We start from the raw sequence: 26,603 nt of genomic DNA, 5'->3' as shown, positions 1-26,603 counted from the left end.
AATATTTAGCAATCAAATAAGCGAATAAATTTATAACAAAGAAGAAATGAGAATAAAAAGTAATACTTCCGGTCATATCTTTCAAAAATAGAGACCCGTGCTTTTTCCCAAGAGCACGTAAGTGGAAAAATAACGACTTCCGAGTTTGGACTGTTAATGCCGTTATGCTGCGGCTGTCAAAACACAGACACTCTATAAAACATATACTGCTCATGCCAGCAAGTAATATGGCCAGAATCTGCAGGGCCACGGATACACCAAAAACTATAATTACCATCCTTAACCTGTTTGTGTCCAACAGAGGTCATAATTCAGTTAAAGTTTTGTTTTTAATATAGCACCAGTTCGCGACAAGAGTCGCCTCAAGGCGCTTTATACCGTAAAGTAAAGACCCTATAGCTTTCTGGAGAAAATCCCCCAAATCAGGCAGCCCAATTTGTGCAAGCACTTTAAAGAAAAAAACAACAACTCCCTTTTAACAGGACGAACCCTTCTGCACAACCAGGATCACAGCAGGGCAGCTAAGAATTTTACACTGTATATCAAACTCTTCCGTGTCAATTTTTGATTATTGCTTTGCTTGAAATTAATTATATATTTTAATGTTTTTAGAGCATAACGTCCCAAAGGGCTTTCGCTTAGACTGTGTTTATTAATTTTTATGCATAATTTATTATTGAAATTTTTTTAAATAAACCTATAAAAATAACTATCTTCACCTTATAATATGGGTATGTTTCTATTCGACAGGAGTGCAAATAGTTTCCCTTTTTCCATAATAAATGTGTTCTGTTCGACCCCCTAAAACACACATCCTTAACTTTTAACTTTTCCAATCATACTTTTAAAGCAATACTATTCTTCTCTGGCCATATTATATTCATAATTGTGTATGAGCTAATCAAGTCATGACAGATGGGCTAAATGTGTCTATAGAAAGGTCCTTGCCTATTGTGGTTCTCCTTATATTAAAATAGGCGTTCACTGCGCTTTAATTTACTTATAGAGGCAATAGTCACGCTATTAAATTATAGCACTAACCTTTACCTGTGCTTTTACGTTAATCTGGCTTATATCACCTCCAACATGTTTTATTGTTTTATAATTACGCATTTTAAAGGGGGACTGGAAAAGCTGAACAGCTGGAGTCGCCTACGGTTGTATTTACATGCCCAACAATGTTTTATCATGATTAATAGCCTAAAAACAGATGAGTGAATGAACGAAAGGCACCCAACCAGAGAGAAACTGAGGCGGAGAGAGACGTTTAGAGGGAGTGGGTTGGTTGAGTGTGGGGAGGGGGACCACCAGCCCACCGAGGACAAACTTGCAAGAAGCAGAGGATACAGAAAAGGCTCCGCAAGACAACAGTGCAGCAGCTCGGCGAGTTTTGAGGCTACAGAGGCAGAGCAGAGCTTGCAGCGGATAACAATGATTGCAACAACTCAACAAAATATGACCACGGATCTGGTATGTGTGCATTTTCTTTTGTTTTGTCCGCACTTTTTTTTCTTTCTTTTTAGATTCAGAGCACGTGTATGTGTGTGAGAGAAGGGGGTGTTTTGTGATGTGCAGTGAGGAATTGGTGTTTTTGCCTTTTCGCCCGTTCACACTTTTCTTCGTTAATATCCATCACCTGGACAGGCTTGACTCTGTGCACTGCGGTGCAGGCTGGGCTAACGTCCGGTCGTTGTCACTCCTACATTGTCTTTCTGTCCCATGCAGACTTTTTCAGCAAAATATCTGCACCAGAAACAATGCCCATTCCTCCAACAGTCAGACGTGAGAATTTGTTCTAAGAGACTGTCCCCTCCAGCGTGGACCTGCACAGTGATAAAGAGGCAGGCTGCGCTGTATGATTGATCAGCCCTCTGCTGCATAGATGTCTTGTCAATGAGCAAAGATTATGAGCCAATATCTTCTTTTTACACTTTAAACCCTTGCTAGTTATGGCACATACTCCATAATATCTGTAATTCTGATTCCATACAGATTCCCTATTCAAATGTAACATTCATGTATTTTCATGAGTAGACAGTTTTGCCTCTAAACAACTTGTGAGCTCACTGATATGCATTTACATGTAATGTTATTGCACAGGATGTGATCTGCAAGATTCATTTCTGCCTTTCATTCACCGATGGTGTGTAAGTGTGGTTGCATTATAAATGGTTTAATGTAAAATTGAAAATACAGGTAAGTTAGGTGGCATCATTTGTAAACTCTGAATTTAACCCTTAAATTAAAAAATAAATCTTGAATTATTCAGGAATTTTTATTGGCTGCTCTTCAGCAGAGTCCATTTTTAAATCTTGGCAAGTCAAATAATGAACAGGTCAAACTGTCACTCTTCTTGGGAAAGGGTTTCAATCAAGTGGTCATTAGAACAGGGCTACCCTGAAGGTGAAAGTGTTCAAGAGACTAGATTGAGTAGTCTAATTATATCTAATTAGTACGTAGCCTATTTGTGATACAGATCACAGAGATGTCTGGCATTAAATGACACACTAATATTTAAGTCTTTTACTTACAAGCTGATGAGAGGAAGTATTAATGAAATCATAGTCTAAAAGAATCTGTTATTATAATCCTTCTGCACTTTTGTCTCTTTCAGAGGGCCACAAACGGCTGTGAGGCTTATAAATATTCCATTAGCTGCAAGTGACACAGCATCTCAGTGCAGTCTCCAATCAATATGCGAAGCAATTAATGAGACAATAATATTTGTTCATTTTCAATAAGAGGGTTTGTTGCTGCTTCACTGGGTTATAGACTCTCACCTGTCTCAAGTCAGCGAAGTTCAAATACTATTGACACTATATAAAGCCTAGTATTACAAGACTGCAATCTACAGCCTCACGAGGCACCACCTGTCTCTTGGCCTTTGGACCAGAAAAGAAAAAAGTGAAAATGACTTGTGTCGTGTGTTGGTGTGTCAAAATATTAGATAGAGAATGTACAAAGTGGATTGTGGATTCCACTTAATGTGACAATCATCAACAAAATAAAGCATATTTGTGTCAGAAAAACACAGCGCTTTGTTTGTGGTTCAGTAAATCCCTGCCATTAAGGAATGCAACTAGCAGTGACAGCAATATTTTTTATCCTTAACGCTGGTTAAGTGCCAGCATGACACTGGGAGCTCTTACACTGAACCTATTACGTGTATATCATTTGCTGGTATCCCTTTAGAGCTTGCTAAAAAATGGCATGTTCGTTTTTTTTATTTGTACTGTAACTCTATATCTCACCCGTAGCTCTCCCACATGTGTTTCTACTGATGCTGCTTATTTCCTAAGGCAGGAGCTTGGCCACTTTGAGTGGCTGGACACGCTGAGGAAAAGCTCCCTTGTACAGCAACCTTTTGTACAGTAATTTTCGTGCGTGTGATGGGGAGCATGAAAAGAAGACAGGGCAGCCTTGCAGCAGTAGAGGCTAAAGCAGCCTTTCATTTCACTAAGGCTTTTGCTGCATTGTCTGGTAATAGCCTCGAGGGCAAAAAGAACTGCCCTGTTCCATATGGTGTCCTACCACCTACTGTTTTTTTTGTGGGGGTTTTTTTGTGGGGGGGGATAAGAAACTAAAAATCATAATTCTGGTGCAGTGAGTTAGAGCACTGAAGTTCATGAAAGACAGCCTTAGATACGGATCAGTCTTGATGTCATTACTACAGCAGTTTGGTTACCATTTATTCAAACTATGCTAAAGTTAGCAGTCTGCTCTAATGATGACTTTCATTTTTAATGAAGGGAAGGGGAAATATTGACAAGATAATGCATATGTGGGTTATCTGCAGATGTCCCTTGCAACCTGTTATTGTGAATCCTTAAAATCAGGAAGCTTTTGTTTATATCGAGGGCTGTATGTGACTGCCAATACATCTCTCCCTTTTATATGTTGGTAGTTATTTCGTTGATGCCTTCTCCAATGTTTTGTGTGCAATAAACATTACTGGCCAGTATTAAGGGATGGGGTGGAGTAGGGTGGGTGCCCGGAGGTATGCAAATCTACAAGCAGAATCCCTGAACAGCCTGCATTGGTTTCTTCATTCCCCTGCATGTGATTTATTGTTGGATGCCGCAAAGACACAGAAGATGGAGTTAAGGAGGTCTCCTGAGCCTAATTTATGAATTCTGAGCGCCGCCTGGATTCTGCGCAACCCAGTTGTGGTGCATGGCTGTGCAGACTGAGTAATTGTGTTTGGCGTGACTTGCTTTTGTAGTGTGCAAACTCGATCAATACAGTTCAAATTGTCTGATTTTGTGTGCACTTCATTGAGGAAAGGGGGCCAGTTTGTTTGTGTGCAGGTAAATAAGCAATTGCTTCTATTTAGTGTAAATTCTAAGTCGAAATGGTAGAAGGCACAAAACAGGCTTAGTTTTTGTGAGGTTCTTCCACTAGGAGCTGTCATATATTGCAGGAAACAGTGTTTAAGGAAGAGTGTCTATCTAAAAGTTTTCTCAGTGGCTGTATTCCCACTGTTAATTGTTTCCCATTGGACCTTGTACACATTATTGATTCTATGATTTGGCTGAATGAAAAGCCTGTGGCTCTGCTGGCAAATGTAAGACCTCTCTCTCTCTTCAAATTCAGTTCTGCATGGTTCGCCAAAACTCCTCTCACGGGGATGCCTTCAGGATGAGTTATCCACAGAGGTATTGCCTTTGATTTGCAATCTTGCACCCTCTGGTGTTTGACTGACACCACATCCCGGATTCCACTCCAGCTCGTGTGGGATCACGCAGGCTGAATAAAAAGACTGTCTATGTGTGATTCAGTTGTGGTTTGGCTCAGCAGAAAACCCACATGGAGATATTTTTGCTTGTCCGTCAGGGTGCTGACTGAGATAAACCTGGTCTGTCATACAGCTTGTCATCTGTTCGACTGTGACAGCAGTTTGTGCTGCATTAGGTTCCCACATGCTTTGTGACCAGCAGCCAGTAGGCACTAGCAGCTTCGCCAATGTTCACTCTGGGGATTCTGCTCAGTCTGTCTGCTCTGTACCTCATTTACAAGCGTGACAAAACTCCTTATATACTGAAATCTGGGATTCTCCCTGTCTGCCTTAACAACAGCGCGACCTTAATTGGAAGTATAGCTTAATGTCTGTGCTCAGGAGAATAATAAGAGCTGTGCATCTCATTAGGCAGATGTTCCAGGTCTCATATTGCTCATATAAAGAGAGAAAGGACGTGCAAGTGTAGTGGTATCAGTTAAGTGAAGACTTTAGTTGAAAATGCCTGTTTTGACTGAAATAACAATGCAGTTTTATTTTATGCTTAATAATGACTGCATTTTACAGCATATCCACTGTTTTCTTATAGACCTTCAATTTTTTTTATAGCAGTTTTTCAAACTTTTAGCCAAAAGTGCTAACTGTGCAATATGATTCAGTAACTGTACTCTACCAAAGTCTTCACATACTATAGGTTTTTTATCTACCAGAAGCAGACTGGGGAGCAATTGTTAACCAAGAGGGCAGGAAAATGTGATAAAACAGTGTTAGACCAGGCAGGAGATACACAGCCTTCAACATTAATCTCCTAGCTCTGGCCTGCACAGAAAGTTCAAACATCGCTTACAAGTTGTCCCTTCAGGTGTAACTGGTTTTAATTTTGAACATGTTACGATACTGCAGCCGAGCAGATCTATTAAAGATGAGACCTTGGCAGGAGTTTTGTGCTGGCAGGCCCTGAGTGTGAAAACATGTAATGTTTTAGAAAGTGGTAAAAAATGTGTCTCAGAACTAAACTTTTGATGCAGTTGGACCCATAAAGAAACACACATGGAAATGAGTTTTTCCAGACATTTTAACTCCAGCTATATAAGTACATCGTCAGTTTTCAGCACTTTAATAGACTAAGTATCGGGGGCTTTAAATCAGACAGTGAAGAGAGGTAAGGGCACATGTGTGGGGGAGAGAAAGTACTAAGATATTAAAGGCTGATGTCAAGGATAGTATGGCACAGAACTGGGGCATCTGGTGTCATGCAGGGAGCACGGAAGAGCAGCAATCTGTTGACCAGTGCACCCCATATGCCCTTCTTCCGCTGCCCTCCTCTTGACAGCCTGGTGGAAAGTGATCAGGACCAGCGAGGTTTTGAGGGCCAAGTCAAAGGGGTGAACAGAAATAATGAAGCCTGAGTTTTATGGCTGCTTTGTGACTGAACTTTCACACTCCAGCAGACGCGCGGCTCCAGCAGTGCCAGCAACTCATTATGAGGGGAGCAGGGCACAGCCTGGGAATCACACACAATTGTGTTTAATTGTGACTGATACTGATGCAGGCTCATTCTATCAGTTTCCCCTGATTGCATTCGGAGGGTACACGAGGACTAGAATCTAAAGTTTGAAATTTTTTTCTCTTGGTAATTGCTTGTTGTTTGTTGCTCATCATATTATCTTCTTCTTCCTTTTATTGCCTTTTTAACAATTTCATCCAGTGCTGTTGTTTAAATCCCGACACACAAAGCAGCTCTTTGGAGGTGAAGTATGAGATAGCTTTTTTTTTTCTATAAATGCACACAAGAACAACACATTTCTCAACAACTCTTTAACTCATCCCCCTCTGTTTTAGCTGTACCACATGGCCCATCAGTCATGTAACAGGTGAAATGAAGCAGAGATAAAAAAAAAAAAAAAGAAAAAATTACGGCGTGGCTAAAATTGGTGCCGCAATTAAAGACATATCTCTCATATGCAGCAATTTTGTGCTGTTCTCATATGGAAAATTGGTGTAATTCAGTGAGAGCCCTACGATGCTGAAGGCTGGTCTTAGCCCCCTGAGCCTGTCGGGGAGAAATTTCTGTGACTGTGGAAATGAAGCAGCACTAATGTCCTCCTCCTCAGCTGTTCTCGCATTCATCACAGTGTTTGTGTGTTTGTGTACTCTTCAACATAAGGACCTGGGCAGTACAGATGGTCCTCCGAGGAACTGGAAGGGCATAGGGATCGCCATGGTGGTGATCCTGGCTGTTATGTCTCTGGTCATTCTCTCCGTCATCCTCCTCACACCTGGTAAGAATGTTGACAAAGAAAATGGTTAAAATAGTGGGAAAGATGTTGGGGAAAGTAAAAGTATCATAGCAGAGAGGAGATGTTTTAAGGAGCACTGAAGAACCTCTAATGCAGTGCTGATTGCATACACTCCTCATAAGTCTATAGTAGGGCAGGGAATATATGAGGCCAGCAGCCAGGCAGCTTAGCTTAGTTGCATAAAGACTGGAAACAGAGGGAACCAGCTGCCTTCTTTCCAGAAGTAACAGGATCCTGCTACCAGCACCTCTAAAGCTCACTAATTAACGCTGTCTCTCCTGTTTGTTTAATCCTGACAAAAAAACACAGTGTAAATACAACCGTTTATGGGCTTTTAATTTAGGTGACAATTTCTTGGCCCTGAGCAGTTGCCAGGCAACCAAGGACAAATTCAGGAAGCTATACAGCCAAACTAGAGAGAACATAAAAACCTCCAAAAGTGACTTCTTGGGTTCACATTTTAGATTCAGTAAAGATTAAACAAACAGGATATATTCTGTTAATTAGAGCTGCTGGTAGATTGTTATTGTCAGGCCAGGTTAGCGGTTCCCCCAAGGCTGCTCAGTGAATATAAATTCAGATCCAAGGAGTCCAAAAAAAGGAAAAGGGCGTTGTTGTAAATTGCATTTTAGTAGTGGTAGGTATTTAATAACGTGGAAAATGTTTAATGGGAAATCATAAAATGAGTTGACTCAAATGCCAAAATATCCCTTAAAGCACCGTGCTATGATTTAAAAGTCCGACTTTGTGATGGTTAATAATAGATTAGTTCACACACTCAGATACTGAATTCAATGACTGAGTGAGGTGGCTTCTTTGGGCTACTGACAGTTCTGCGTGGACAGCTCTGGAGTCTCATGAAACTCTTAATGTTCTTCTTCAAGAGAGGAGAATTATTATTAAATTTAAATAGCAACATGGCTCCATAACTGAGACTTATGTGGTAATGAGACATCTGCCCTGTGCTCATAATATGGTAATGACACGTACAAATATTAAATGCACCAATGCTCCTGTAGCTGTACTGTGCTTGATGCCATACTGAGTCCCTTTAAAGAACTGAGATGTCTGTTTTACTACTGATAATTTTAGGCAAGCTCGCAGTGGTACTCCCCCCCCCCCCCACATCTTTACTTTATAGAAAAATATTCCACTGAGTGTTGCAAAGTAATAACAGTAACTTTGAGTATGCAAAATATGAATCCAAGATGAAGCAGGAATGTAGGCCAAGTTGCGAAAAGCCTCAGACTTTGCATTTCTGTAAACAAAGGAGAGTTTTTGATGTGCTAGTTATCGCTGTCTCTTTGCTTTTAAAGACGAGTCTCACTTGTTACTTCGCTCCCATCTCACGATGGAGGACCTCGAGAGTGAAGAATTTAAGATTCATAACCCCTGTGTGGCATGGCTGAATGGTAAGGATCCATATTCTCACTCACAAATCACTCTTCATTGATAAAGTCCTCATAACAGTCTGACGCCTCTTTAATGAGGTCACCTACGACTGAGCCACTGGTTTGCAGCAGCAGCCACTGGTTCTGTTCTTTCATTCTAATAGCACAAGACCTTCTTCTGTGAACTCAACCTTTTTTAGAGAACGAAGTTGCTCTTCGCACCAGAGAGGGACATGTCCTGTCGTTCAGCCTCACCAGCAACATAACCACAACTCTGCTGGACAACAGCTCCCTGGTGAGTAACAGGAACACTAAACTTTTAGAGAATAGATTTCAGTATACACAATTGATCATATCCACAGAGGCCTGGGCACACTGATGCTCAAATAGACAGATTAAGAGGAGTATGCTGTATTTCCCACTGCTCCACATCCCACACTTCAGACAAAAAAAGATTTGGAAGAGTGACAGCATCGTCTAATTTCCCCCCCAATCTGGCTGCTCTGTGAGCCCTCAATACGAGCCTTCAAAAAGAATTTCCCAAGCAGGGGCATCATTTTGAACGCCGCCTCTGCACGACACTGACAGACTTATGTGGGTCATTGCCGAGGAGCTTAAAGCAGGGCTGTGCTGTCAGGTTGAGAAGTCACTCCTCGGTTTTGGGATAGAGCGTTTTTTCATCTTTGCTGCTGTTTCCAATTCCAGAAAAAGATTTTTTTTTTGGTATGAAGAAGTATACAGGATTTCCTTAAATAAATGAATCGCTGAGACAGATCCACCTAAATATAGTGTCTATCCTTAAGATAAAAAATTCACATTAAATCAGTAAAACTTTATTTCCAAGAGTTTCGTACCTGTATAAGAGACAATGAAGAACGAGTGAATGAAGATTTTAATGAAAGCAAAAACATGGGAAGCAAAAGCTAGATCACCACAAGCCTTAAACACATGGCACATGTTCTCATGACACAAAACTGGCTTGTAAGAGGGATTTTTAATTAAGTCATGAATTATGGAGGAAGTCAGTAATCTGAAGAAGGAATTAGTGTGACATGGAGTTTTAGCTAGAAAATGTCCTCGAGAATTTTAAACTAAACTATAATCGTCCCACAGCTACTTGGTTTAAACTAGAATATAAAACATTAAAACTGTCGAAATGTGAAGGAGAACAGTAGATTAATGTTTGAAGGTATGTAGCTTTTTTATAGCACTGAAGAACAAACAGTAGTTTTGGTTATTTGTGAGTTTTCTGTGTATATCTTGTTACACACTGAATAAAAGGACTGAAGAAATCTTTGTTTTAGTGAATACCACAATAGTGAAAAGAAGACTGATATTCTGTCGGCAGTGATTTATATTTGATGGTCTTTGGCTTTGTTCTGGATACATGAAAGGCTGGAGACCCCATACACAACAGAGGAAACAAAAATTACAGGATATATGACGGTTATTAAGTTTAATGTGTGTGTGTGGCTCAGTTTATTCAATGTCACTTGGAAATACACGTTATTTCCACGTTATTTACATCATATTCTTTCCTCTGTGACTTTATGTGGCATTTGCAAGATGTGCAGAAATCACAAAATTATAAATGCATCATCGGCATCATAATAATGGGCTGCTTATGTTTCCAGTAAAGCAGCTATAGAAAGTACAAGACAGACATGATTCTTGAGGAAAAACTCGACATCAGAGAATAACAGTCACAGGCTTTATTTGAAATGATAGAAGGCAGTTAAAAGTGGAATTATCATACTAAATATTCTAAAACATTTTGGAATGAAAAAGAAGATTTTCTAATAAAGCGTTGTTGTCTTTTTTTCTGTAGGACCTGACCACTACTCAGTTCCAAGTGTCTGCAGACAAGAGGTTTGTCCTCTTGGCATATAACATTCGACCGGTAAGTTGCCTTTGAATGACAAGTGGGCTCAGACTTCCCCAGAAAGAATCATCAATCTTATCCAGAAATTATCCAGGGTCATGAATTATCCACTAGTATCAAAGACAAGCTGTTATGACTCACAGACCACCATATGTCTGACAGGCCACTAGTGACAAGCAAAACAATTGTGACATGCATCCTGATCAGAGCCTCAATGAAAAAACGAGGAGAAGAGCAAGAACAGAAGGAGTGTGAGGAGAAAAGAGCGTGTGAGTGAGCTCATTTATGCAACTGCAGCAATCTTCAGCTCCATAACACCACTTGCTCGATGACTGGGTTAACATATGAGGGGCTGAATATTTAAACTGGCTGATGGCACGACGTGCAGGGAGTTGACGAAAGCTTTGAATGTGATTGCCGTGAAGAGTTTAGCACACAAGTGCAAATGGGGGATGGGGAGATCAAGGAGATGAAGAGGTGAAGTTGGAGCTGCAGTAATGAAATCACCTCTGCCTGTTCGGGGGGGGGGGAATTTTAATGAGAATCTGACGAGAATCTCGATTGCAGGTGGTTTCAGATCAGCGCTGGGGTGGACAAAACACAGATCTTTTGCTCACTTTACTTTTAACACCGCGTAGCTCTGTGTCTCCACCCCCCACCAGCCACCTCGCTCTCTAAATGCCCTCATGGTTAATAAATAGGTGAATCTTTCTTCAAAGGGAAGGCAAGTTGTGTAATGTGCAAGTAATCGATGAGGCAAGAAAACAGAATTAGGAGGAAATGAAGGCTCTCAGCACATTTCCCTGAGTTTTTATTAACAATCTTTAAACAGATTTTTATGCTTTCTCGGTCTCTTCTTTATTCAATCTCACAGCCTTTTCCATTTCTCTGGGTTTCCTTTAGAGACCTGCTTTTGCTCTAATCACTGCGTATCATATTTTCTCTGTGTGGGGGGAACGAATGAGCCTGTTGCTGTGTTACAGCATCATCACAAACACAGTGCATCCATTCTAACTAAATTATTGAGCGGTTAGTGGGGATTCAATCAGCTTTCACACATTTCTATAGAGAAAGGGCTCAGATCCGTGCCCAGATTGTGGGTTGCTTTGGTTGATCGTACTCTATGTCATTAGCATACTTCCTTTGATATCAGCAGGAAATGTCCTGTCTAATCTGTATGCTCAGAGTGTGCGCATACTCGAAGAAATCAGAGACAATAGGCATGGCACCTGGAATCGTTTGTTTATTTAGAAATAAATTTCTGTGTTAGCATGGCTGGCATATTGTCAGTGTGCGCGGGGGCTATTCCTCCTCCATGCTCCTCTTTTCTGTGGCTGCCTCCTTCTTTCTCCTGCTTCATCTTCCTCACTCTCACTCACTTTTTTCTGTCTATCTCTGGGGGGATTTGTGCTGACTGAAGCAGTTTGCGCCAGGCAGCGGCTTTGCCGTTCAGAAGAGCAGATAGTGGTAGGGAATGAGAGGAAAAAACACAGAAAGCAGTGGGGAAAGGCAGTAACGATGGAGGAGTTTGCAAATGGGATATGCATCGCTTGACCTTAGATACAATGCCCAGTTGAAATTAGTCAGAAAGAATACCCAAAAATGTCCGAGATACTAGAAGGAGAGAGCTGTAGTAGAGAGAGAAATGTGTGTGCAGGCTATGTGTAAAGTTAAAAGGCTTCTTTGGATTTTGTACTACCTCTAGAGGCTTTAGGGGAGAGTTGTGCCCCGTGAGTGAAAATAAATGGATTTTGATAAGAGAGTATGTGCATAAGTCAGTTAGGGAATTTTTCCACACATAGGAACAAGAGAAAGCAGGTTTCCTACAGGAAAATATCTTTTCTTAAAGCTTATTTGAATTAAAGAGGTTTGCCTTAAGAGTTTCTTTTCTGTGTGTGTGAGAGCAGAAAGGCAAAAAAGAGAGGACGTACATATTTTCAAATGAGTGATGTTGAAATAGTTCAGCGGCGGTGGAGGTTACCAGGATTGATGAGCGGAGGCAAATGAACCGGTGCCTGCCAAGACAGTGTAGTTTCGGGACAAATAAAAAGCAAAGGGAGTTGGGTCTGCACTCTGCAGCAAACCCTGATGGGTGCTTGTATCAAAGGCAGCGCATTGTGGGGCTGCTAAGTAATGCATGTGAGGCAGGAACAATGTTGAGAAGGAAGGATGCTATTATCTCCGCATTGTGAGTTTTACGTTGTACAAAAGCCTCTAATAACTGTGCTCCTGCAAAGGGTGCTGTAATCTCTATACGCAGTCTTTGTCACATTATCCAGCAATATCTTCTGAGAATGTAATCATGTGTTGTGCCCATACCCCCCTATTTGGCAGCATGGAGGGGGTGGGTAGTAAAAGGGAGGCTGACAGGCAGCACGATCTGGAGGATTTATGATATGTTACTGGCAACCACATTAGAATTCACTCTGCCTCTTTATGACAGATGCTCTCACTCTCTCTTTCTATTTATCACACAAACACACAATAACACAGAATCTGCCAGTGATGTTAAATCACAAGCAGAATCTTTTGGTTTCTAAACAAATCACAAATAGCTGATTTGGTATGGTGCTGACAGCAGTGCTGCCCCCTTTGGTCTTGAAGACTGATACCCCCCTTTAACGTCCTGTCGCGGCTCCTTTCACTCTATCTTCTTCCCTCACTTTCCCTTTTGTGTCCACCACTTCATGTTATCCTCTTCCTTTTCTTGCTCCTGTTTTGTGTTGTGAACAGCTCTTTTTCTGCTCCACCTAATGCATAGCCCCTCATGCGCAGCCGTTATGCTACAATCAGATTTCGATTTCATTTAGATAGCCTTAAAATTTATTTCCACTCCTTTATCCCTGCAGCTTTAGCGCTGTGTCATTCCATTCATGCATTTTCTAACAACAGACAGCACTGAAGAAGGGGGAAAAAAAAATCCAATTTCACTACTAAATGTGTTGTATAGAGGATGTGACATTTAATTTCTTTAGGGATTGGTTTTCCAGGTGGCTGGGGCCCTTAGTGGCCAGTGGGCAAATGCTGCTTCCAACTCTTTGCTTGAAAAAAGAGGTGTGCAAATCAATATTTTGCCTTGAATTCATTAGCTATTGCTTTGATCAGTTGCAGTTAAGAGACACACTTACATGCACAAATTCGTTCACACACGTGTTAATTTAATTATTCAGAGCTTCTGATGCTTTTCTAAGGTTTGCGACACAGCTGCCAGCCACTATAGAGCTCAGTGTGAAGGATATTAACCTTAACGATGCTGTTTAATGGGAATGTCTGTCTTCATTTTTTGTGCTTTTCTTTCACATGCCATGTCTTTGGTTTTGTCTCTTTTGCTCAGTCTTGAAGGTCCAACTTTCTCTTATTCACTTGAGATCTCAGTTATGATGTAATATGGATGAAATTGCTGCCAGTAGTTTAATGACTCCTGCAAATTAAGGCAATATCACTAAGACGTAAAGATGTGATTGGCTCAATAAAAAGTAGGGGAGTGTTAAAATACCATCTACTAAAAATGATTGCATATGCAAATACTTACAGCACGAAGCAATTTTCCACTTCCATTCTAGCTTAGGTGAAAGAATAATATTAAATATAACTATTATCAGTGAAATATTTATAGGCTCACTAAACCTTTACCTTTGTAATTTTGGAATAAAATTATGCTGCTCCTTTTTGCCAGGTAATAAGCCACTCGACTCAGTCTTTGCAGTGATTTCAGAAGCACTTAGATGATGCAAACACAGCTCCTTGTTGCTTATGCTTAACTGTAAATTTTTTTGTCATAATATTTGTCTCATTTGCATTTAACCTTAATTGTACATGCTCAGGTGCATGTGTGAGCACTAAAGTATGTGTTTTCATCTATGTGCGGCACACCTTTGTGCATGATATCCTCTACCTTTTTCAGGTGTTCTCTCAGTCCTTCACTGCCTCCTATGCTATCTACAGTGTGGCTAATGGGTAGGTGGAATCATCACTGCTAATGCATGGGCTGCACTGGGCATGAGCGTTACCAATGCAAGCAGACCTGCAGATTGGAAAAAAAAAAAAAACTTTCCCCAAAGCGTGTTTCATTTGAATCAGTATTTCATGTTTCTTTCAGACGTCCATTCATTTGTCAGTGTTCTTTCCAGGCTCTATAAGGTTTGTATTGTACTTCAGATTTCACTGCCTGAGAATCATATTCAGCATTATCTCTGGGAAAAAAAACTCTTTGGTAGCTGTGAGTGATCCCTTGAAATTCTAAGGAGTTATTCTGAAAAGGATTTCTGGAGGACCTGCAATATTGCCCGAGTATGCCTTGGAGAAAAATGTTTGCCTGTCCTAAGGAAATAAAAAAAAAATTGTGGCTAGAAATATAGAAAAAGAAATGTTGCACTCTTGCATGAATCAGCCCCGTTCTCTGTTTCATTTTCCCTCTCTGCATCTTGCCCCTTTGTTCTCACAGTGCAGTAGCTCCCTCAAGGGCAGGGCTTGGATGGACCTTGGATGGCTTCAAAGAGGAGAGTGTTCCCTAATGGAGGGCTTATGTTTGAGTTTTTGTATGTGTTTCAGGGATCTGCTTGAACTCAGCCCTCCAGAGGGGCAGAAGGCAGCATTACAGTACGCTTCCTGGGGACCTCAGGGGAACCAGCTGGTAAGTGAGGGCCTTACTCATGTGTTGTCATCTGCATCAATTAAAACTGTCAGTATGGTGGAAGTGTTTATCACCCTTTAAAATCCATAATAATGCTGAATGCCTCCTCCATTTGACATAATTTTATTCATCATAACGTCAAAGGTACAATATCTTATACAATGAACTCCACCTGAAGTGGCTGTTGCACTGTAATGGGGTTTTGTGCTCATAATACATATATAATTCATCTACCTGACCTGCAATGTAATTGGCTTTTGCTGCTATGTCAGTGCTCATCTGCAGCTTATTAACTGGCAAGTGAAGATGTATTGGCTCCCACCCGTGTGTGTGCTAGCCAATGATTCATTCATTCTTGGAGGGTGTCCGCTTCTCGAATCATGGAGCCAGCAATGAAGTCTGCAACCTTGCTGTCTTTGATAATGGATTGGCGGTGCTTTCTGTCTGTGCTGCTCATGCCAGGCCTTTGTGTTTGACGGAGATATCTACTACAAACCAAGTGTGACCAGCGAACCCCTGCGTCTTACATCCACTGACCAGGAGCAATACGTGGTGAACGGCCTCTCTGACTGGACTTATGAAGGTAAAATGTAGTTCATCTGCTGACTCTCCAGATTCATACTTTTACTTTGATATTACAATAGTTCTTTCTTCCAAAACAGAGGAGGTGCTGCTACAATATGCCACCCACTGGTGGTCTGTGGATGGTGCCCGCCTTGCATACCTCAGCATCAACAACTCTGTTACACCTGTGATGGAAATAACTCATTTCTTAGGTGGTCTCTACCCCTCCAATGTGCTCTTCCCTTACCCTAAGGTGAAAACAGCTAAGCACTTTGCAGTCACCAAGTGTAGGCAGTTTAGAAAAATGCCACTGTTTCATCATTTGAAGTTGAGTTCGCAAAACTATAAAATAAACTATAAAGGGGAAAACAAAGGGTCTTTCTGAAGCAGCTGTGCCTCAGCCTGAACCAAAATAGCGGACTGACAAGTAGTGCAGTAGGTCTCTTGCTGTTTGCATGACTAAAAAGATTTGCTTTTATAAAGAGCATTCATTTCATATTTTTTAAGTTTATTTTATCTGGGGGGGGTTTTCTTCACAGGCTGGCTCAAGTATCCCATCAGTCAGTCTGTTTGTGGTGAATCTGTATGGTCCAGCTCACACTCTGGAAATGATGCCTCCGGACTCCCTCAGAGCCAGGTAGCACACCTTCGTAAATGCTGAAACAGAATAAGCCTTAAAGGATTCAAAGCACACCTGAAATTACTACACGTGTCCAAAGTTTTCTTGCTTGTTTTCCTTTTTCTTTCAGTTTCTTTGCACCACTTTCTAATACTTTCTTCATGTATCCTTTTTTTTTTCTTCAGAGACAACTACATATCCATGGTGACTTGGATCAGCAGCACCCGGCTCGCAGTTCGTTGGCTGAATCGTGCACAGAACCAATCTGTGCTCTGTGTTTGCGAGGCTACCACAGGGGCATGCTCAGAGGTGAGCGGTCATCACTTGTTCCACATTAGTAATCTGAGCACCTTCTGCTGCAATATACAGCTGTAATAGAATTTTTTGCTTCATTTACACAGTGTTGGGAGTTAAGATTGATTTCCTTAAGCTCCCAAATCTCCACTGACTGGATTAATATTTAAGGTCATTTGCTGCATGAGAAGAATATTCAGTGATGTACTGCAGTATTTTAGTCCTGCTGCTCTTCTATAAATCCTCACAGATCTCACTTCAATATTCCAAAATATTATATTAAAGGGGACCTATTTTAATATTTCCTTCTTGTCATGTATACAGTACTGTGAAAAAAATGTTAAGCGAGGCCTCATTTTGCTTCCAAGGCGCCAGACTCGCTTGTACCTTTTTGAAGAGGTCTTGAGCAAGAGTTCTCCAGGTTTTCAAAGTAATGTCTTTTAAAGTTTTTCTTTGGACATTGGCGGCTTTTTCCCTCATTTTCCGTTCGATCCTTGTACCTGACCGTTTTCAGAAGAATCTCTGTTTGTTTGTTAAGGCAAGTAACACAGAACGATGAATCATTCGAGCATAAAAGCGGCATCTAATTCAAGGGATGAACCACTGCTGTGTCTACACATAGCATACAACTTAGCAAATAAACAAATTTACTTGTATCTCTGGGGACTTTCCTACTAGCAGCCTGTCCCGAGAAGCACAATTTGTTCTCATTTCCCATCTACAGAAGATGAACAGAAAGTCATGTACTTAGGAAATTGTGGGGAAAAATCCAGCAAACTCCTGACACAGGACTTAAGAGATCTATCTGGCCCTTCAGTTCATCCATCTACTGTTCACTGAAGCTTCATCAGAAATGGTCTCAGTGGAAGGGTGGCTGTCAAGAGTTTTTTTTTAAGGAAAGGAAACAGAAAAAGAGGAAAAAGTCTGAGGTTTGTCAAGTTACAACCAGTGGATTCGATTTTGAAAATTTTGGTTCAAATCATCATCACTACAGTCTGATAGTTATAGAAGAAATGGGACTCACTCCCAAGGTGTAATATAATGACGATTTGTCACGTCCCGTGGTGTTCCTGAGGAACGTGAAAGGTGTCCGTCCGCGTTCTCAGGCTACGCGCCGAGTTATGGATGTAATCCAGTAGAATGACACTCCGCAGTAATATACGTTCCAGCCATGTATTCCAGCCCTTACCATAACCTTATCCTTAACCTTAAACAGCACTTTAACGATGTTAGATAGTGTTTCCCAAAGCCATTTAAGTAAAACAAATGTAAATGTGTAGATTCATTCCAAGCGGTTCTCATGTTTCCTCATTTTTCCAGTCACGTAATCCAGGGACGTGTTGGGTGGCCAGAAGCGTAATATATTGACGATTTGTCACCTAGCGTAAAATGTTAAGCTTTGGGAGTGAGAACATGTTGTGGACTGATGAAGACAAATTCAAAATATTTGGTTTGTATTGTCATCAGTATGTATAGAAGGGGTCATGTGAGAGATCAAACAGTGACTGTCTGCAGCTATAAAACACAGTGAAGGCCTCGTCATGGTTTTGGGCTGCCCTTCAGCCAGGGTTGTTGGAGATCTTATCGAAAATGAATTATGAACACAGAAAAGTACAGATTTTGATCCACCATTCAATAACAGAACAAATTATGTTTTTGACATATATACTGTATTTCTATTTATGTTTGCATGTTTCAGTACATTGCTGCATCTATTTCCCATTTTCCCAGAAAAATATGAGGAATTGAGGGGTGGCTCAAGACTTTTGCATAGCCCTGGAAGCCAAATCCTGACGTACTAGAGTGCTCTAAATGCTTGGTTTCTCGAAGTTTTTTTTCTGTGTGAGCACAAAAGCCCCGCCCATACAGTTCAGACCCTGTGTTTGTGAGGGGCAAGCAATCAAAAGAAAGCTGGCTTAAAGGAAGAGGAAAGGGAGCTAGAATGACTTGTGTGTGACAGTCAGACGATGTGTTATCAGAGGTTGCGCTAAAGCACGCTGTACTGGAGCCCAATAATAAAAACACATTAACAGAATTGACTAATCCTGAAGGCTGAAGAAAAAACAGTAAACATTAGAGAAAAGTTGAAAGAATGGAATCCATATTTGTTCAGTGTTTACTGCCCTCTCCTCTACTATTATCTATCTCTACACTGAGAGCCTCGGGTAACTCTATTCAATTAAAAAGTCTAAAGAATAAAAGCTGAACCCTAACCCACAACAATTTCTATTTTTACGCTATTTTCATTTGCTTTAGTTCACTTTTATTGGTATAAAGCACTTTATAACTCATATAACTAATGTTTTTCTACCTTATCTGAAATTAAAATTCACAGAAACACAAGATGGCCATGGACATAATGCAAAACCAGCGACAGGTATGTTGTTCTTTTGTCCTATGAAATCTGTTCACTCCTCTTCTTCTGTCTCTCTTTTGACTATGTCCTTTCCTTGGCAGGATGTGCCACTGTTTTCAGCAGACGGCTCTGTTTTCTATACCATCCTGCCAGCAAAACAAGGTGCTCGTGGAGAGTTTCGCCACATTGCTGGTCTTGCAGCCCAGGTCAGTTTTGGGAGGTTTTTAAAATAAGCTGTTGTTAACATTTTGGGGGAGGTCACATAAACGCACTGTGATTGCTAATCTCTTCAGCATAGAAGCTAAAGTGTGTTTTTCTCACCGTCTCCTCCATTTCTTTCACAGGCAAAGCTATTTGATTGCATTTATTTTCCCCCTAATTATACAAACAATTGAGTCTTTATCCCCGGAGTGATTTTGCAGATTAATATTTTCTTGGTCCTTCGCTGTTTTTATCTTTGCAGTTTATTTCCATTTTACAGCTCATTCATCTTGAGCAGGGTAATTAAACATGTTTAATGATGCTTTATAAGAAACATAAACTATGCAGGAGAAAATTATCTTTTCAAAGTTAACACCTTTGTAGTTTTTGGGCTCATATTCTGAGGTTTCTCTCCTATATCTCTTTAACTTTAGTTCCCCAAAAAAACGTAATAATTATAAGTACTCTGCCTGCACCTCCCTCTGTGTCAGTTTCTTCGATTGAACTTCATGACCCTTTCTTCGTGTTTGTTGTCGTCTTCTGGCGCATTCTTGCTGTATCCTTCTGCCTATTTTTAGTCAGCGAAGGTGTCTACTTCTTCATCTCTGTGTCTCTGTCTAACGCAGCTTGCCATCCCCTCTGTCCCTCCTCGCTTCTTGACATCAGGGAGCTGGGACGTCACCATGCTCTGCGCCCTAGACGAGAAGGCTGGAAAAATGTATGTGTGAGCCACAGTGTGTGGTGCTGGGGCGAATACGGCTTTATCAGTGCTCTGTTTCTTACCATGAAGTGACAGCGGGTATAGTAGAGTCGAACACTGGCCATAATTATGCTCTGTGAGCTGAGAATAAGTTCTAGATGTGTCAACCTCTGGGGAGCAGGCTCTTTTATCAGGCTAAACACACGTGATTGTAATTAAAAATAACTAAAATGCCATTTTAACATGTAGGATTGATCTCGGTTAAATACCCCAAAGGAAACAGCTTTAACTCTGACTTTGGAAGGCATTGCATCGAATCTGAAGAGCGTAAAGGTTTACTTAGACTGGACCAGAGCAGATTATGGCTTAAATCTGTCTTTATCCTGCTGGGGCCAGAAACCCCACATGAGCTGATTGACTGAGGTGTGAGCATGGCAGACAAGCAAAGAAAGGCAGTTATTTTCAGTCTCAAAGCCCCCAGGTAGCTGCTTTGTGCCTGAAGACAAGTAGTTCTGACTTACAGTGTTCTACTTACATTTGACACAAGTGTACAATCCTATGATTACATTTATACAGGAGTGGATGGTAAGCATGAGAAATACTGTACTGTGAGAAAAATCATCATTTCTAATTCTGCCTTAGAAAATAAATATGGCTGATTTTTTATTACATGCTGGAGTATGTAAATAGCTGTAAATAGATTTTTGTCATGAATTATTGATATCTGGAATAATTAGGATGAAGCAGGGGCTCTCAGATGTTATCTGCAGTGCTAGGACTATACTGTGAGTAACGTGCTATAACTATGATTTGTTTTTGTCCTCCTCAGCTATTTCCTGAGCACAGAGGAATCCAGACAGAGCAGACACCTTTACAGGTAATGTTTGATCTGAAATTGTAATTATGGTTTGTAATGGATTATGATATATAATGGTTTGAATGGGGGTAAAGGCCCAGGGACCCAAAGGGTAGGCAGACCTTGATACGGAGCCTCTGTTTAAAGTGATGTTTGAAACCATTGAAAGATGAATGAAAGATTAAAAACCACTCCAAAAACACAAAGAGTAGTTCTCAGCTCAACTACTAATTAGAGATGTACTCCAAAACCAACTAAAATTTCGCAGCCTCACTTCTGGCTGTTTTGAATAACCTGCTTTTAACATTGTTTGTTGTCTCATGCCTTGTGGTGACCTTGGCTACCATTAATCCTTTGCAAAAAAAAATATTTTCATTTAATGAAAATAAACTTATCAGTTGTCAGAATCATTTTCTTAGCTTCATTTCCTTCTCTGACTTTAAGAAGGTGGTTCCCTCATTCATTTCACACTGGCTGTATAATTCTTTATGTACGTGGCAGCTAGTCTTTGCAGTCACCTAAAAAATGCATATTTAATTAAGACGTATTATCTATATTCACCTCTCTGCATTTCCTCACAGGTGATCTTAGTATTGATGTAAAGATTTTATTGCCTGTTTGTAAAATCACTGTATGAATTAGCACCTCCTAACCTCTCTGATCTTTTAACTCCCATCAGACCTTTGTTTTACTTTTTTCTTATTATTCATTACTGTTGCTCTTTCAGCTGGAGGGCATATTGGTCAACTTCTGTTGTTTTTCAAAGTGCTTAAAAATAAGTACCTGACTCTTGCCCAAAGACCTGTTTTTCTATGTCTAGGTACAGAATGTTAATTCAGGATGTCGAAAATACACCCAAAAATATAAAAGTTACTTTACAGTACTTTATATTGCTATAGCAAGTCATGTTATTGTGGAACCTTCAAGATTAAACGTTGCATTAGGAGAAATGCAGTTATTGATACATAAAATGAAACTACAAAAAGGTCACTTAAGTGTTAAAATTGCTTGTCATAGACACTGACCTGATGCAGATTTTGTGCAACATTGTGGCAGTAGTCAGGGTAATTAGATATTTAGCTTATTAACATTACTTGTTCTAACATATAATTAGACCTATAGTCTGCTGCTCTGTTAGCAGCTCTGTGAGGCTGTTCTTATTTGCTAACATTTGCTAATTAGAAGATAACACAAAGTGCAGCTGAGGCTGATGGAAATGTCATTAATGCTCTGGGAACTTGGCCATAAACCGTGACAGACTTAATTTTTTATTTTTGCCTCAGGATGTTGCTAAATGAGAAATTAGAGGATGACCAAAGTAATTTTAATTTATCTCAAATGCAACATAAATGTCTAAGCCAACTTTATCACAATCCGGGCAATAGCTGTCAAGATACTTTACTTAAAACCAAAGAAAGTGGTGTGATGTTTAGTGGGAATGTTAGCAGGATATCATGTGGGGGTCATTAATGTTTCTATAAAATTATCAAATAAAGCTAAGAAAGAGTAGCTGCACATTTTTGCATCAGCTGTATATGAGCCACACCAGCTGCTTGGGCCAGAGTCATTTAAGACAGATGATCTCACCTATGGTAAACCACTTGTCTGTTCCCTCATCAGCCTCCTAGCTTTCATATCTTTTTTATGAGCTTACATACCTTCGGGCTTGGGGAAATGCTTCACCATTATAGAGAAGGGAAGATGGCTTGCTTAAACTTTGTCTATGATTAATACTGTATGAAATTTGTAAGCACTGTGGTGGAGAGACATTTAGAGACTCAACACTGCCTAACAGAGCAATCTGTATAACGACTTTTACGTCTAACCTTATTGAACCCCATTTGTTTCTGAAAAGTCAACTCTGTGAACAGTCTGTCTCTTGACATTGACATTTTCCTTTATATTGCCCCAGTCATTTGTCCCACTCCTGGAGCAAATCAAACTGCTTTAGACTTTCCTGTTCTTTTGAAGTGTGATCAATAATCTCTTCTCTTTTTTTCAAAGCGTGGACTTAGATGGAGTGTTTCAGCGCCAGTGCATTACCTGTAACCTCATAGATGGATGCCGTTTCTATAAAGCCGTTTTCAGCCCCAATCAAACCCACTTTACACTCTACTGTTTGGGTAAATCACCCACGCACGTGCATATTTATACACATACAGGCTTGCATTGCTCAGACAGTTGGTTTTATAATGTCAATTTGAAAAATCCACAGGCCCGGGAATCCCTAAAGTGACGGTTCACAGTACAAAGGAACCCTCCAGTGAGTGTTAGATCTTCTTGTCTCAGTAATGGTAAAGTAATACACACATATACACATACACACCGGCTGTCTGCAGTTTCCCCAGACAGCCTACAGAGAGCAATACATTCAAGCAGAGCCTAAGTGTAAATCCATTACTGTCATGCTTGTGAACACTGCCCTCTGCTTGTGGCTCTCAGTTAGAGCCATTTATGTGAAGATGATATGGAACCAGGTGGCATGCTGCGGCTGTCTTGATGGGGGAAAAACATTAAGACAGTATTGGGGGGGGGGGTTTGTTTGTCTTTTAATCTCCACAGGGTATGTCGTCTTGGAAGATAACAGCCGTCTGTCTAAAGCTCTGGAGGACAAACGACTCCCTGAGACTCTGTTCAGGACACTCTCAGCAGATAACCATGGTACCGCAAAGACACCGCTGCACTTATTTGTTAAACTCTGTTTGAAGAAGTATACTTAAGCAATCAGTTAATATCATTAGAAACAATGGAGCACTGGCAGAACAAGAATCTCAGCCTGGAAGGGACAACTGTAGTTAAGTATTGACCAAAGCAGTAATTCGTTTTAATTGTTTGTGAGTGATAGTAAAAATGTCCTTCGGTTGGGATGTAATTAGTAACTAAAAAAATAAATGCAGACAAATGTGTTTCTTCAAGCCCCGTTTCCTTTCTGTAGATCTGCACCTGAAGCTATCTCTGCCTCAGGGGTATGAGGCCAACCTGCACCCTCTCCTCATCATTGTGTAAGTATCATTAAACAAGCTTGATAAATGTCAGCTGCCATTTGTTTTGCAACCTGTGACCCCTAATCTTTTGATCGCTCGTCCGAGACTAACAGATTTCGCCACACTTGCTGATCTTATTCCTCTTGTTGTTCAGAGATGGCATTCCTGGCAGTCAGTCTGTAACGGAGGAGTTTGCCCTCGACTGGCCTCAGGTCTTCTCCAGCATGCACAATGTGGCCTTGGCCCGGGTGGATGGCAGGAGCGGGGTTGGCCGTGGACAGAAGACCACTGCTGTGGATCCGCGCAAACTTGGCTCAATGAGAGTCAAAGATTATCTGGCAGTTATAGAGTCAGTCCAGTTATGCTAAAACAGAAGCATTTATAGATTAAATATAAAAATAAATCTTGGTAATTGAAAAACTAAAGGTCTTTTACGTTGTTTCCGCAGGTTGTTAATGCAGCTGCCTTATATAGACGATCGCCGGATGGCCCTCTATGGAAAGGTTATGGCACTTTTCATTTTAGACATTTATTTCCTTTGGATGAAACTCATCGCAGATATAATTGATGTTAACACATTTCATTTTCTCAATACAGGCATTTGGTGGTTATTTAACTCTCAAGATGTTGGCAGCAACAGATAAGCTCTTCCAGTGCTCAGCTGCTGTGGCACCAATAACTGACTTCAGGCTTTACAGTGAGCAGAGATCTTGTCATTAACTATTCATGTAACCGGGCTACGAAAATTGTGTCACAGCTCAGAGGCTGTTAATTTATCAGAGAAAAAATTTTCTACTGTTTGAAGGTGCTGCATTCTCGGAGAGGTACCTTGGACTTCCTGCAAAGGAGGAACATGCTTACTTGGTGAGACTCTAAAGTTAGTCTAGAACTGAGACATTCAGGAGTCTCAGTGTGTTTTGATGGGTTAAGAGATAACTTGAAGTTGATTGCAAGTTAATCACTAATAACTAAACCATTTTACCAAGTTGTTAATAACAATTTATGGTCATTTTTGAGACTTTAGTTTGCAGAGCTGTTGAATTGTACTGTGTTCCCTCACTGATTTATGAATGGTGCGAAATATTATAAATACATTGATGATAGAATTGTCCTGAACAAAAAACCACAGCCTCATGTAAGATTTCAAACTTGAATAACCACCCTTTAACTTTTTACCCTATTAAGACGACATTTAACGACCTCACCAGTAACCTTAATTATGAGTTTTGACATTTCAGTATATGATATGTATCAATAAATACATGATTTGATGACCATTAGATTAGTTTTTACTGTTTGTTTTTTTCAAAGATAGCCGTCAAGACCACCCTCACTTACTTCTCATATAGACACAGTAATTTTGCTATGTAAGCAACCCTGAAATATGACAGAAACCCAGAAACTGATTGTTCGGTTCAGAAAAGAGCTTAGGTCGTTTAAGGGTTACTTCTAGTCTACTTTCAAGGGGTAGAGAGTTAAACCAATACTAAACATTGAAACTTTTTTTTGTCAAGGAGGGATTTACTGCGGAGCCAGTGTGATAGACTGCTATTATTTCGCTTAGGTGTACCCAATATCTCATCCCCTTTTGCAATCTTTTCAGACTGCCTCCATGCTGGAGGAGGTTAACAAGCTGAAAGATGAGAACTTCCTCATTCTGCATGGAACTGCAGACGGTGAGATCATGTTCATTTTATGAAAAATGTGACAGCTATATTTTTGAGGGGTAAATTTTCCTTACATTATTTGTGGGTTTGTGTGTATTCATCCAAAGCAAGAGTACACTTCCAGCACAGCGCTGAGCTCCTGAGCCGTCTGGTAAAGGTGGAGGCCAACTACTCTCTGCAGCTGTACCCAGATGAAGGCCACATCCTGAGAGAGCCCCGCAGCATCAAACACTTCCAGCGGACAGTGGTGAACTACCTCCAGACCTGCTTGAAGCACAGGCCCCTCCTAGATTCCATAGAGGATGAAGAGGAGGAAGATAACTGAGCCCAGCGTTCCCCTTTCTTTCTTCTGAAGGGACACTCTAAGGATTGTATGCCATCTAATGCATTACCTTGAGTCGGATATCAGGCGCAAGAGCACAGGAGTGGGGACCAATCGCATCAGATCACCTCTTATAACTTCTGGAAACATTGATGTACTGTATAATGTGTTGCACAGTTCCTGCTGTTTTAATGTATGTTTGAGGCCCTATTTGTTTACAAAATTCACTTTAGAAGATGTGGACTACTAGACAGCTAATGATTCTGCTGAGAGTTTACAAAGATTTTAAAACATGCATGTCGTAATGGCTGCATGATGTGGATTAGTTTACATTGCATTTTGGGTGTTTTGCTGATTTTAAATCTTGCCTGCAAAGGCAAAATCTGCCAACAGCCGGGAATACACGACGCACTTTAAAGGAAACTCAGTGTAAGAGATGAATCAGCCTTGCATGTTTAGTGATTTGCATAAAATGCCGTTAAAAGGCTTAAAATCACCCCATCTGAACGAGTCGAGTCTTACAAAACCAAATATTTGGGACAGCTGTGATGCAAGATGTCTGCATCACAAAAGTTAAGTTACAACACAAGCTGTCACCACTGGTCACTGAGCTATGCATACTCTGCACAGTATTTGAGGTTTCACTGTAAAATCAGTTATTTCAAGTTCTTTTTTTATGTAGTGTGTTCCCGGCTTAAATAAACTAAGATAAGGATCATTTTTAGTGTGCCAAATACATTTTGTGGACTTTATCCACTAGTTTTGTTTGCATTTTGTGATTATGAATGACTTTGAGGCTGAGCGTATTTATACTAAATGCTCCAGTTTAAGAATGAAAACAACTGTAGGCCTGTGTACTGTATTTGGAAGTGCAGTACATTTCTGTTTTGATACATTTTAACCATTTCTTGTGTATTGCACAGTTAAACTATTCCTTGAAACAAACTGTTGAGCCATTATGTCACAGTCCACAGATGCTGGGCCTGACCATCAGTCTGTCAACCATGCATGCAGTTGGTATGAAAAGAATGCCATTGATTGTAGACAACCAGCTATTCCTTTCCCCATAAATCCTTGAAAATAAAGTTTCCCATTTTAC

General features: G+C 40.5%; 1 protein-coding gene across 1 annotated transcript; it reads left to right on the top strand.

Moving 5' to 3' along the window:
• The first annotated feature begins 1,021 nt into the window (after positions 1–1,021).
• Positions 1,022–26,603, top strand: LOC308407801 (inactive dipeptidyl peptidase 10). Its single transcript, XM_080899680.1, has 25 exons — positions 1,022–1,470; positions 6,903–7,017; positions 8,352–8,447; positions 8,627–8,721; positions 10,255–10,326; positions 14,213–14,265; positions 14,860–14,941; positions 15,404–15,524; positions 15,604–15,758; positions 16,045–16,142; positions 16,310–16,433; positions 18,754–18,795; positions 18,876–18,980; positions 19,602–19,693; positions 20,505–20,552; positions 22,536–22,654; positions 22,747–22,794; positions 23,094–23,192; positions 23,467–23,533; positions 23,670–23,864; positions 23,964–24,018; positions 24,113–24,212; positions 24,321–24,379; positions 25,119–25,191; positions 25,290–26,603. The coding sequence occupies exons 1-25, from the start codon at positions 1,219–1,221 to the stop codon at positions 25,505–25,507; spliced, it is 2,583 nt and encodes an 860-aa protein (XP_080755806.1). The 5' UTR covers positions 1,022–1,218; the 3' UTR covers positions 25,508–26,603.

This window comes from Rhamphochromis sp. 'chilingali' (assembly GCF_963969265.1).
Source record: "Rhamphochromis sp. 'chilingali' genome assembly, chromosome: 12".
In the NCBI taxonomy this organism is placed as follows: Eukaryota; Metazoa; Chordata; class Actinopteri; order Cichliformes; family Cichlidae; genus Rhamphochromis; species Rhamphochromis sp. 'chilingali'.
Note: the sequence above shows the minus strand (reverse complement) of the source record. Positions and strands in the feature narration are given on the sequence as shown.

Coding starts and splice junctions, on each gene's coding strand:
- LOC308407801 (XM_080899680.1), top strand. CDS start 1,219: ATGAACGAAAGGCACCCAACCAGAGAGAAACTGAGGCGGAGAGAGACG. Junction 14,266..14,859: donor ATCTACAGTGTGGCTAATGG/GTAGGTGGAATC, acceptor TATGTGTTTCAG/GGATCTGCTTGAACTCAGCC. Junction 14,942..15,403: donor GACCTCAGGGGAACCAGCTG/GTAAGTGAGGGC, acceptor TGCTCATGCCAG/GCCTTTGTGTTTGACGGAGA.